Source organism: Canis lupus, chromosome 13 (assembly GCF_011100685.1).
Source record: "Canis lupus familiaris isolate Mischka breed German Shepherd chromosome 13, alternate assembly UU_Cfam_GSD_1.0, whole genome shotgun sequence".
Lineage (NCBI taxonomy): Eukaryota > Metazoa > Chordata > Mammalia > Carnivora > Canidae > Canis > Canis lupus.
The window spans coordinates 31,182,481-31,194,653 of NC_049234.1; the positions used below are offsets into that span (position 1 = coordinate 31,182,481).

Below are 12,173 nucleotides of genomic sequence, written 5' to 3' on the forward strand. Positions count from 1 at the left end.
CATGCTGGGAGGGAGCACTGAGGCCACCCTGGAGGCCACGTTGGGAGGCCACACTGGGAGGCCATGCTGGAAGGCAGTGCTGAGGCCACTCTGGAGGCCACCCTGGTTGTCACGCTGGGAGGCCAGGCCTCCTCACTGAGCACTGTCTCAGGGGGCCAGAGCTGTCTTTCCACTGTACTGAGCACATCACAAACGCCATCTCCGATCATCTCGCTACGTGTGGGGCTCTCTTACACACTCCCACAGGCGTCTTCGTCCTCACGCCTCCCTGTGCCGTGCCACGGGCTGGATGCAGCCTCTGGTTCCGGGGAGCCGTTAATGCCCTGCAACAACTCCTCTCCACCCCCATTAGCACAATGGGGAGGTGACATTAACTTCCCAAAGTGACACAGGTTCTAAGCAGTGGAGTCAGGCCCGGGTGTGCCCTGCCTGGACTTCCGCTGCTTGCTCAGAGCCTGGCCCTACGGTGACAGATGGCAGCCCGGGAGGCGAGCCCACGCCGCACAGAGAGAGCCCGCCTGATGCAGGCTGGCAGCGGGGCTGCTGGCAGGCAAGACGGGCTGCAGGGGCACTTGGGGGCTACGGGGCCTGGGGTCTTCGAGGGTCAGGCCAGCCACACATGTCACAGGCCTCCCCTTGGCTTCCTCCAGCCCCAGGTGTCACAGGCCCCCACCGCCCCCGGCTGGTCCTCAAACCCACTCCGTGTCTGACCTCAGGTGGCCTTGGGGCTCCTGTCTTGCGCTGGCTCCTGCTCCCACTTGCTCTTGCCTCTCAGCCACACGGTTCCTGGGAGCTTTTGCTCCAGGGAGGGGACCTTGCTCTCTTGCCTCCAAATCTCCTCTTCTCTGGGTACCCCCACCCCGGATTTGACCTTGCCCCCCACACCATGCCCTTGCTCTGCCTCTGCAGTGTCGGGGCTGCAAGGTAAGGCGGGGGGGTGGGGGGGGAGGAGGCGGCATGCCACTGGGAGCACAGAGGGCAGCCGAGGAAACAGATTCTCCCACTGGATTCAAGCCCCACACAGCACCTTCTGGCCTCCAATGTTCCCCAAGGTGGGTTCCTTACTGAGCATCTGTTTCCTCTGCTGTAAAAGCGAGAGAAGAGTCGACACAGGCTACGATGGTTATGAGTGCTGGTCCTGCCTGAGCTCAAATTCCGGCTCTGCTCCTTCCTGTGTGACCTTGAGCAGGTTTCTTAACCTCTCTGTGCTAAGTCTCCATCAGTAAACTCTAATGACAGCACCTTACCCACCTGGCCGTGAGAATCACTGAGAAGCTCCAGGCTCCTGGCACAGAGCTGGCGCTATAGCAGTGCCGGCGGCCCCATCTTCTGGGGACGTGGGCGTATGGAAAGGCTGAACCCAGAGATGCACGGCGGCATGCCTAGGGTGGCGCCTGGCACGTGCCGGGGCCTTCTCACACGTCGTAAAGCAAGAAGGCAGGAGCCCACCGTCTCCCAGCCGGAGCTTTCAGTTCCCTTGGCACAAAACACAATGTGAATCAAGAAGTATCCAAGTACAACAGCCGGGGGTGGGGGGGGGGGGGGGGGGGGGGTGGGGGCGGGTACTCAGAACTAAGGAGCTAATCCCTGGAACACAGCACCTGGCTCAGACGAGAGAGAAGAGAGAAGCACGCACCCCCAAGCTCAGCATGAGCTCCCTGCGAAAGGACTTTGGAGAACCAGCCCCTGCCCTGCCCCCCAACCAGCCACGGGGTGTGTTCCCCACCCTGTGTTTGCCGTAATTCAGGGGGGCGAGGTGCAAAAATAACCCGGCGCCGCCCAGCATGTGCTAGGAGCAAAGGGAGCAAGGGGAGTGCCAGGTGCTGGATGGTTTCCTATCGTGGGGGGGGGGGCGGGGGGAGAAACAGGCTGTAGATATAAAAGAACACCGTGAACGGTTAAACAGCAACCTTCTTTCCTCCCTTCTCCCCATCCGTCCCTTCCTCTCCCCGCTCCTATGGTCCTAGGTCTCACCATCAGGTGCCCCCGCCCCCCTGCTCTGGGGCCACCGCTGCCAGGCCAATGCTCCCAGAGGCTCCAGGGGCAGCACGGGGAGATGGCCGGAGAGCACGTTCCCACGTCAGACAGGCCGCTTCTCGCTCCTGGCCTTGCCCCTGACTAGCTGTTGACCTTGTGCCCAAGGTTTCTCACCCTCCTGACCTACGTCCTGATCGGTCGGATGAGCCCACGCCAGAGCCGACCCTCGGGCCCAGCAAGATGCCGGTGAAGCCCCACGCAGGCTGGGCTGGGCGGGTCCACGCAGGCTCCTGGTCTTTATCTCCTGGGTGGGCCACGGTGATTCAGGCCTGCGGGCCTGCTGCTCCCACCCTGCCCGGCCCCGGGCTCATCGGAGGCCGCAGCCGTGTCTCCCAGGGGCCCCCTTGGCTGAAACAGCATCCCCACTGTGCACCCGCAGAGGCTTCTCCGTGGGCCACCCGCCCACGCCTCCACCCTCTGACCCAGTGGGGAGTCCCTGAGGCCTGGGGCCACGTGTTCCCAGCTCACAGCCCAGTGACCGGCCACTGGAGGCAGCCGACTGGCCTCTGCTGACTCCGCGGGTGAACGAGGCACACCGGGCACCATGGCAGGCCCAGGAGAGAGGAGAGAGCTGACGCCAGGGTTCAGCTCACGGGCAGGGACATGAGACGGCCCTGTCCAGCTGCCTGTCACGGACTCTCCTCGGAAGCCACCTGAAGTAAACACCTGCTGGGCTCCGACCGCGTGCGTACGGCGTGCTGGGCGCTTTGACACATGCGATCACCGTCAATCCTTGGAACCAACCAGGCCAATGGGGCCACTAATTTACCCCACGTTGTGGAAGATGAAATGATGCTCTTCAAGGTCAACCAACATCTCACGAGTCATCTGACTCAAACCCAAGCCACTTCTCCCTCAAATCTGTCTAGCAGCGCCCGGGACTTCAGGTGGCCCAGCAGGCACCCGGCACACTCACCGTGAACCCCAGCCAGGGCAGGTTTCTCTTCGTGGGGTGGGGGTGGGGTGCTGGTTTACAAATTAGAACAAGACTTTTTAACGATTTTGCGGTCACTGAGGTGCTGGACGTGCACCTCAGGAACGATGAGAGGCAACTTCTGAGGCATCAGCGTGCACGACCGGCCCAGCCCTGAAGGTACCCAACTCAGCCAGGCGGGCAGCGCAGAGCCTCTGCTGAGTGTCTGGGCGCCTCCTCCTCAGCACCCTGCGTCCCTGTCAGTTCTGGTCAAAGGCCGCATGTCAGGAAGGGCGGGTTCTCCCTCCAGCCTCACTCGGAGCACATCCAGTCTTTTCCTGCTGTGCGTTCACGTCCCGTCTCTCCCACTAGACGGTGGACCAAGGTCTGGTGCCCCACGCCCGGGAATACAAATCACGCCTGGTATTCACAAAGTACGGGCCGGGTACTCTGCTAACGCCTCTGAGGGCCTGGCAAGCTCAATCCTCTCCGGAGCCTCGGCAGTCAGCGATCATCCTCGACCCCCTTCAGAGGTGACTGCACTAGAACTCAGCCAGGAACGGAGAAACGTCAGGGCCACCCAGGGAGGAGGCGACGATGCAGGCTTGAGCCCCGGTGCTCTGCCTCCAATCTGGATGCTCGACCACCTTGACACAGCCCACCCCGACGCGTGGACACCGTCACCCTTTCTGGTGCCCTTTGCACCCCGAGACTACCCGCAGCCCCCACCTCGCCGTGGTTTACTGAACAGTCAGTATCCATGTCTCAGGACTGGTTCTTCTAGGCTCTGGCTGCCGGGTGATGTCCCCGCCTTTCCCCCTTGCGGCCACCCACCAGCCAAATGGGGGTGCCCAAGGCCCAGTGTCTCCCCAACCCCCCGGCCCTTCCACTCTGGGTGCGGCTCTACTGTTGCTCTTTCCTTCTGTTACCCTTCCCCGTCCCTCCACCCCAATCCTGCAAGCACAAAACCAACCCAGCTGTTGAGGCCCTGATCACAGGTGTCCTCCATCACGGAGCTTTCCCCAACTCATCCCAAGTGGGGAGTCGCCCGTCCTTGCTCTGAACTCCTTTCCTTGCCCAGGGCAAGAAGCCACTTTCCTCTGGGTCTTAGAGCAGCAGCTTTAGGCTTCCCCCTTCAACAGGTGCCTTCAGGCCGTGCCGGGGTGGGATGTCTGGGCCCTAACAGGGCCAAGGGCACAGGGGCTGCAGAACCCATCCTCTTCAACCAGAGCAACTACTTCATGTCCGTCCTTCTGTGTTTCATGTCCGTCCTTCTGCTCATATATTTGCTAAGGCTTCAGTTGACAGGTTCTTGGGGGGGGGTGGAAGGGGGAAGCAGACCTCGACCTCAGTGACCTGGACGGTGGGTGATGATATCAGGCAACCCAGGGCTGGGCAGGGCGCAGTGGGACTTGCCCCGATGCCCCCACCACGCAGTGACACAGCAGAGGCACCTGGGCGGCCCCTCCAACAACACCGTGTCACGAAGGCTTCTGTCAAGGACAGAGCAGGAAGCAGGTGAGCAGCACGACTCAGCTCCAACAAATCAAGCGCCAGGCACCAAGAAGTAAAAGCTGAGACCATTCACCTCAGTAAAAGCTGAGACAAGTAGGAGGGAGGAGGAGGGCCCATCCACCGGCCCCAAAGCAAATCCTAAAATGCTTAGCGGGAGGAGGGGCATCACCGTCTGTGTGTTCAGGGCTTTGGATCGGGGGGGGGGGGGGGGGGGGGGGTGTCTGGGGGGGGCCCAAACCCTAGATTTTGATTCAGAAAGGGGACGCGTAAACCATCCAAGCTAACGCAGGAACCGGAGGATTCGGGCAGAGAAGGTCTTTATTCTATCCACCACATCTCACAGAATGGGAGGTGAATAGTAAAAAGTGCATTTTTTTTTTAAAAAAAAAAAAAAAGCAAAAGATTTCTAAGACATAAGCTAAGATCCCACCTGTCATGGGAGTGGGAGGGTCATCAGTTGTGGTTACCGCATCCGGTAACAAGTGCCCTTGATCCTGGGTGGGGTTGGGGGGGTGGGAAGTAGAATCCTGTAGATAAAGCCAGGACCACCCCCTCCCCTCTTTCCCCCAAGAGCTGACTCAAAACCATAAGGTCACTTTCTCTGTGCCACTGGCTCCCTCTCAGCAGGCTGCGGAGCGGAAGTTCGGCACCCGGACAGGGTCAAGGAGTTGGGGGTGTGATTCAGGGCAGATGATGATGGGGACTGGGGCCCCGTATGAACCTGGGAGCAAAGGGGCGACGCAGTGTGGGCCGTGTGGAAGGAGGATGCACAAGTCTTCCCGGAATCAGAGGATACAGAGTAAGGGGGGGTATGCGTTTGTGCTGGAGGTGGGGATCCTGTATCTGCTGGTGATGCTAATCGCCTTGCCCACCCAAGTAGGGCCAGGAGCCCCGTGTGGCCGCCTGGGCAGGAATGGCGGAGGAAAGCGCCACGGAGAGCGCCGTTCTGCAGAGGGCCTGGCAGGCCAGCCGCGTGGCGCCCACCTGACGCCGCGTGTCCTCTAGAGCTCCTGGGCCTGCGGCCCCACGGCCTGCTCCTCCATGGGCTGCATGGCCTCCTGCACGTAGACGATGAACTCTGAGGCCTCCCCGCCCTGAGTGTAGACAGTCACCGTCTCGATGCCCTCCACGTCGTCAGAGGACACCACCAGGTGGTGCTGCTCGGCCAGCTCCACAGAGGCCTGCTGGAGGGTCTCCTGGATCATGACCGTGTGGTTGGAGCTGGGCTCCTCGTCCGTTACCTGTGTGAGGGCAAGAGAAAGGTCACACAGGTCCTGCTTCTGGGTCCGGCCATAACAACAGAACCACAACCACCGCTTATGGAGCACCCAGCACGTCCCAGGAGCTTGTCCCTACTGCACGCAACGCTCTATGCTTGCTTGCTCTCACCCCCGCTTACGGATGGACGGAGTGACGCTCAGCGCTGCAAAGCGACAAGGCCCCGGGGCCCCAGCAGAGGCAGATGGCAGAGCCTGAGTCGAAACCCAAAGTCCAAGATCTTCTCTGGGCGCCAGGCTCTCTCCCAGGGGTGTGGGGGTTGCCAAAGGCCTGAGGGCTGGCAGGTGGCATTCGAGTTATTGAAGGTTCGGTGGGCGGCTCCTGGAAACTCAGAGCTGGTCCACTTGGCGGTGAGAAAGGGGCTGGGCTGATCCCGGGCCGTCTCCCCACACACTGTGGGAGCTCACCTCCCTGTACGAAGATCAGTGTCACGCTAGGAGACAGATGTCCCTGCAAGGGCGACCCCCCCGGCTGCCGAGCACCGACACCCAGGCCTCAGCTGTGCGGGAGGCTGCCCACGGGGGGAACGGCCGCCCCGGGCCTGGGCTGGAGGGTGTGCAGGGGCACCTGTCAGGGGAGGGGCCTGAATCCTACAGCCGGCCCTTCTCTGTCGCTCCAAGCAGGCAGATTCCAGACAGAGCCAACTCCAGCTGGCGCAGAAGCCATGCGCCCCTGACCCTGAGGGGCTCTGGCCTGTTTTAAGTAACAGCTGTCTTTGATCTTAAGAACAAAACTCATCACAAGAACGTGGGGAAGACGGAAGAGCTGCGAGCCTGGAGCTGCTGCAAAACGTTAAGGGTTAGAATGCAAGCCCCAGAGGAGGGTCCGGGATGGTTTGGGGAGCGAACGAGGGACTCCTCAGACGTGTGCAGGGACATGGGCGAGGAGCCGAGCAGCCTGGTGGGAGGAACGCGAGCTTCGTCCTGCACGGGGCAGGGCCCACCACTGGCACCTGCCTACAACCCTCAGCTCTCCCATCTGTAAAATGGCTCCGATGCCCGCTCCAGAGGGTGGCTGGGAAGACAGAGGGGATTCTAGGTGCTTAGTCACACGGCTGCCCATTTTCAGTGTCTGGTATTCACTCCAACACTCTTAAACGCCGGCCACCTGCGAGGTGCTGCGGCACGTCAGTTCCCGGCTCGGCCAGCCACGCCACCAGACTCCGCCATCCTATCGGGGCCCCACAGGCTAAGCTCCAAGCAGGCAGGGCCCGCAGGGAGGAGGAGAATGAGAGAGGTGAGGAGGAGGAGAGAGAAGGAGGAGGGTGAAGAGGAGGACCAGGAGGAGGAGGACAAGTAGGGAGGAGGAGGACGAGGAAGAGGAGGAGGGAGGAGGACGAGGAGGAAGGAGGAAGATGAGAGGAAGGGGACAAGTAGGAGGGAGGAGGAGGAGGGAGGAGGAAGAGGACAGGGAAGAGGAGGAGGGAGGAGGATGAGGTGGAGGAAGGACTTCCCTTTCTTGCCTTCCCTTCCTTTTTCTTCTTCTTCGTCTTCTTCTTCCCTTTTCCTTCACTTCTTCCTGCTCTATCTTCTTTGCCGCTTCCCCTTATGTCTTTGTCTTCCCTCGTCTGTCTTCCATTGCTGGCACCGTCTTTTGTCCTCTGCGTCTGGCTTCTCCCCGCCTTTCCTCGTTGCGCACGGTTGCTTCGGTCGTCGTCGGGGGCTGTCGTTCCCCTTCTTCGGCACAATTTCCGTGCGTGCTGCCAGGACCACTCCGTCATTCTCCTTCTCCCCTTCTCCTGTCGAGTGTCTCATTTCTTCTTCCCGTCTTCTTTCGGCTGTCTTCTTCCTACTTGTCCTCTTCCTATTCGTATTATGGAGACAAGTAGGAAGAGGGGAGGCAGGACGAATGAGGGAGAGAGATGATAGAAGTTTTAGGAGGAGTAGATGATGGGGGTAGGACTTAAGGGAGTACCAGGCGATCAAGAATAGTAGTCCAATTAGTGTTCTTATGATTGACGTGAAATAGGTATTATTACTCCTCTCGCTCTTCCCCTCCTGCGCTCACCTTCCCAATATACCCCATAGCCAGTCTGTCACATACAGCACCCGTGGATCGGCCGATTATGACCCCCTCCCCAGCCTGTGGTCTGACATTCACCGGGATTGGGGCACGACGAAGGCCCCCGGTCAGACCGTGAGGTCAGAGCTGCGATGTTGGTCCCTCCCATCTGAGTGGCGGGCAAGTGCCGGGGCGTCGGAGTTGTCATTCGACGAACCTCCCTTGTCCCCTCCGTCCTCATGCCGTTATTCAATGTCGTAGGACCCAGGCCTCCCAGGACTGCGCAGAGGCGAGGGTGGCTCAGGCACGCAGCTCCCCCTCCTGCGCTCCGCCCGTCCCCGCGTTCCTGCTTGCTGTCATGGGCAGGGTCCGCCACCTCGCCTCCTTCCCCTCCTCTAGAATCTCTCCTCCTCCCTCCTACTCATCCTTCCTACTCATCTTCCTCTCCACTAAATCACTCGTCCATTCCATCCGTCCCCTCCCTCACCTCGTACCTCCGTCCGGCCTCCAGCGCGAACTACGAGACAGAGCTGCATTTTCCTCTGCCTCGTGCCCTCCTCCTTTCGCTCGTTTCCAATCCTCCTCCCCTCCTAACTACACTCCATCTTTCGCAATCCCAAAGCGATCCAGAAGTCCCAGCTCATCCTCACTCCCGCATGAATCCAAAGCTCTCATTCTGACCTCTTCCATCTCCTCCCCACTCTCTTCAGCTCACTCCTACCCTCCATGCCTTCTCTTTCTTTTGTCATTCACTTCACAAGGAAAATTTCACTACCACGCACCCACTCCCTACTATATCCTTCCTCACTCCTCTATCCTCCTATCCTCTTTGTCTTCCTCCTCCCTCCTACTCATCCTCCTCCTCCCTCCTCCTCCTCTTGTCCTCTTCCTCCTCCCTCCTCCCCCTCCCTACTTGTCCTCCTCCTCCTAGTCCTCCTCCTCTTCGTCCTCCTCTTCCCTACTTGTCCTCCTCCTCCTCCTCGTCCTCCTCTTCATCTTCCTCCTCCTCCCTCCTACTCATCCTCCTCCTCCCTCCTCCTCACCTCTCATTCTCCTCCTCCCTCCTCTCCATCCTCCTCCCTCCTCTTTCCCTTCCTCCTCCCTACTTGTCCTCCTCCTCCTAGTCCTCCTCCTCTTCGTCTTCTTCCTCCTCCCTCCTACTTTCTCCTCCTTCCTCCACCTCATCCTCCTCCCTCCTCCTCCTCTTCCCTGTCCTCTTCCTCCTCCCTCCTCCTCCTCCCTCCTACTTGTCCCCTTCCTCTCATCCTCCTCCTTCCTCCTTGTCCTCCTCCCTCCACCTCATCCTCTTCCCTCCTCCTCCTCTTCCTTGTCCTCTTCCTCCTCCCTCCTCCCCCTCCCCCCCATCTGTCTCTAACAGCCAGGACTCCAGGCTCCTCCAGGGTGGCCCCATGACTGTACCATTCCCTACAAGCTGTGTCAACAGGTGAATTATATTTAAGTTAGAAAAATAGAAAGGCACCTCTTGGGTGGGCACCACAGAAAAAGCGACAGACTGCAAGGAACTTCTCATTTGGACTGCAGGAATTCTCCAGAAGCCAGAGAGCTATCCTGAGCGGAGACTATTAACACATTTAGCCTGATTTGTTTCTCCAGAGTGAATCAGGACCTTTTTTTTTCCTTCTTCTTTTCGTGTTTGTTTCCATTTCATTTAAGTGGGAAAACATACTGTGAACCAAGACTTTGGAAGTAAATATTGATTTATTTCACACTGAAAGAAGGTGCCTGCCAGAAGGCTGGGCAAAGTGGGGAACACACAACAAACGTGCTTCTCTTGACTGTCAGGAAATTCTACACAAAGGCGAAGGTGTGGGGCCGGCGCGTATACTGAGGTCCCAGGACCCCCGCGTGCAAAGCCAGCCTGCTGCGCTTCAGGAAAACTGAGGGTGCGGTAAAAATGACCAGATCCCCCGACGCCCGAGCTGAGACGCACACCCTCCCGGGCAGGTGCATGACGGGGGTCGGCGACCGCTGTCTGAGCCGGGGCCTGAGATAAGGAAGCAGTCACAACAGAACTTCCACGGGCTGAAATTCCTGTCCCTCTGAACAGCGCTAACACCGCAGCCTCCTGTTTCCACGACAGCCAACTTCTCAGATGCCAGCCCGGGGGGCAGGGGGTGCCCACAGGGTGACCCGGAGGGCTGCTGCCCACAGACGTGGGGAAGAAGGCAGACAGACACCCAGATAAGGCCACCAGGCTGGAAATAAGGGGCCACCGTGTGCTCACTGTGTCGCATCAGAGCCCAGGGGCTGCTTCGTGGAGGGTGGTCGTGTCTGCACGTGGCGGCCGAGAGCAGACAGGGAGCACAGGGCCGGCACGTGCCCGGAGCCCTGCCAAGGCTGCTGGCCACCTCCCAACCACCACGCCTGCTGGGCAGAGTGTCTTCCCCTTTCCAGAAGGCTCTACACCATCTCCCGCTGCTGAGCCGACCTCTGCTCCACTCACCGAGACGCCCTCTCCCTGCCTCCACAGCCCTCCCCTGGGCTCTGTTCTGAGCCCTCGCAGATTCCAGGTTCCCGGCTGAGCCAGAGGCCCCGAGCTGCAGGCCACAGGGCCATCCGCTCCTGGGGCGCCCCTGGGGGCGTCTGTCCAATGTGCCAAAGCCACAGGAGGGAAGGAGTGCTGGGCAGCAGCGGCAGGCGAGGCTCACGGTCAGGTCCCTGAGAGCCCTGGTCACCAGCTGAGGGTTTTACAAAGGAAAACACGGATGGTTTTCAGAGAAGGGCCTGCGTCACCCAGTCCACAGCCCCCCGCCAATGGAAACTTGCCTAACATGGGAGGTAAAGACTCCCTGCATGTTAGACTTGTCTCGCTGTCCCTTTTAGTATTTATGTTCATTTGTCCACATCACCTTCTGTAAGTATGAAGTCTGTTCAAACATAAGCCTTTTTCTCCCTCCCCCCCAATTTTCAGCTCCAGGGCTTCGTGCAACAGAATCACCATTCCATCCATCCACTGCTCATTATGAGAGCACCGCAGACCTATGGGCTTAATTCGCCAGGAGGAGTGATGGAGACAACGGTAAATGTGCCTTTTGCAGAAGTCCTGTAAAGAGCATCCTTCTTGACGGGCACAGGCGTAACGGGCTGCGAGCGGCTGCTCAGTCACCATACTGAGCCCCCAGAACATAACTAACAATGGACAGGGTCCCCAAAGCCTGGCTGTCGCCTCCTGGGGAGCGGTGGTTATGTTTTCCTGAGCTTTCATGAGCGAGTGGCCCTGCCAGCCCTGCAGACGCTGCCCTCCAGCTGGTACGTACGGGAAGAGAATGTTGCCGAAAGAGGACTGATGGTGTGGGAGGCGATGGTGATGGGCGTGCTCCACAGAAGGCGCTTGCGAGGCTCTGCAGAGGGACTGTCCCCGTCCCATGGAGCCCAGCGTCCACCCGGCCCCTCGCTGTTACTGAACGTGCTGCCCACGTACGCACAGATGTCTCATGCTGGGCATTTCTGAATGAAGCCTGCAGTGGGCCAGGGAGTCATCCAGGGTCAAACAGCTGGAAAGTAGCAAGAGCTGGACCTTGGTCTGGGGGACCCCTCGTCCGGGGACCTCCCTCAGCTGGTGTAGTGTGACAGCGGCTAATGAATGGGATTACACGTCACACATTAATCGGGTTGAAGTATTACTTTACACACCCCAAGTCCTTGACAGCTGCCTGCAGAGCTCTCAACCACTTCCCTCCACTCAAGGTGAGCTCTCTGGTAGCTTAAACTATTAGCTCAGGCGTACAATTGTTCCCCACAGTAGAAATAATATGGCTTCACAATGTCATTACCCCCTGAGATGGATACTTCGCTTTCCCCAAATGCTGTATCTAACAGATCTTCCAGCCAAATTATTAGCAGCACAGATAGCTTAATAGGAAACCGTAACCCAGGGGACTGCGCAAATTATTCACTAAATCAGGCTCTGAGTTCCGCAGCTCTGCCCACCTCAAGTGTTCTTCTGGAATCTAAACCAGATGGCGGGCAGACCCAGGCACGCTGCTCGGCTCTGTGCCGGCTGAGGAGCGTCCGCCGAGACCCAGGCTCCCCTGTGGCCTCCAGCCCTCGCCGTCCGCTCACAGGCACACGCTAACAGGGACCGGGCAGGCCAGATCCTGCTGTCACCCTACGCCCCTGCCTGCGTCCTCTCCAGGTCCCCTCTCCACTTTTTGTGGAAACCATTCCAAGCAGGTTAACCTTTCTCCTTCCCAACATTCAAGAAACTCCCCAGAAGCATCCGTAGCTGGGGGAGCCCTCCTTAAGGCAAAGGGTTCCCTGTGCCCACAGGACCCATGCAGGGCACCCCCCACACGGCTCTGTATCCTGGTCCGTCTGACACGATCTGCCCAATACACCCACAGCTTCTGCAGACCAAGGACAGGCTCCCCCGTTCCAGCCCAGTGCCACGGGCCTGGTGGGCACACAG

The 12,173-nt window shown here is 59.4% G+C and overlaps 1 protein-coding gene across 7 annotated transcripts in view; it reads right to left on the reverse strand.

Annotated features, from left to right (window-relative positions):
- Window positions 1–4,765: 4,765 nt before the first annotated feature.
- ZFAT (zinc finger and AT-hook domain containing) overlaps window positions 4,766–12,173 on the reverse strand; it is a 190,268-nt gene continuing 182,860 nt past the window's right edge. For all 7 annotated transcript variants that reach the window (XM_038555582.1, XM_038555584.1, XM_038555581.1 and 4 more), the window contains one exon: window positions 4,766–5,706. In XM_038555582.1, coding sequence (XP_038411510.1) covers window positions 5,467–5,706 — 240 coding nt within the window. In that variant the 3' untranslated portion in view covers window positions 4,766–5,466. The remainder of the gene's footprint in view (window positions 5,707–12,173) is intronic.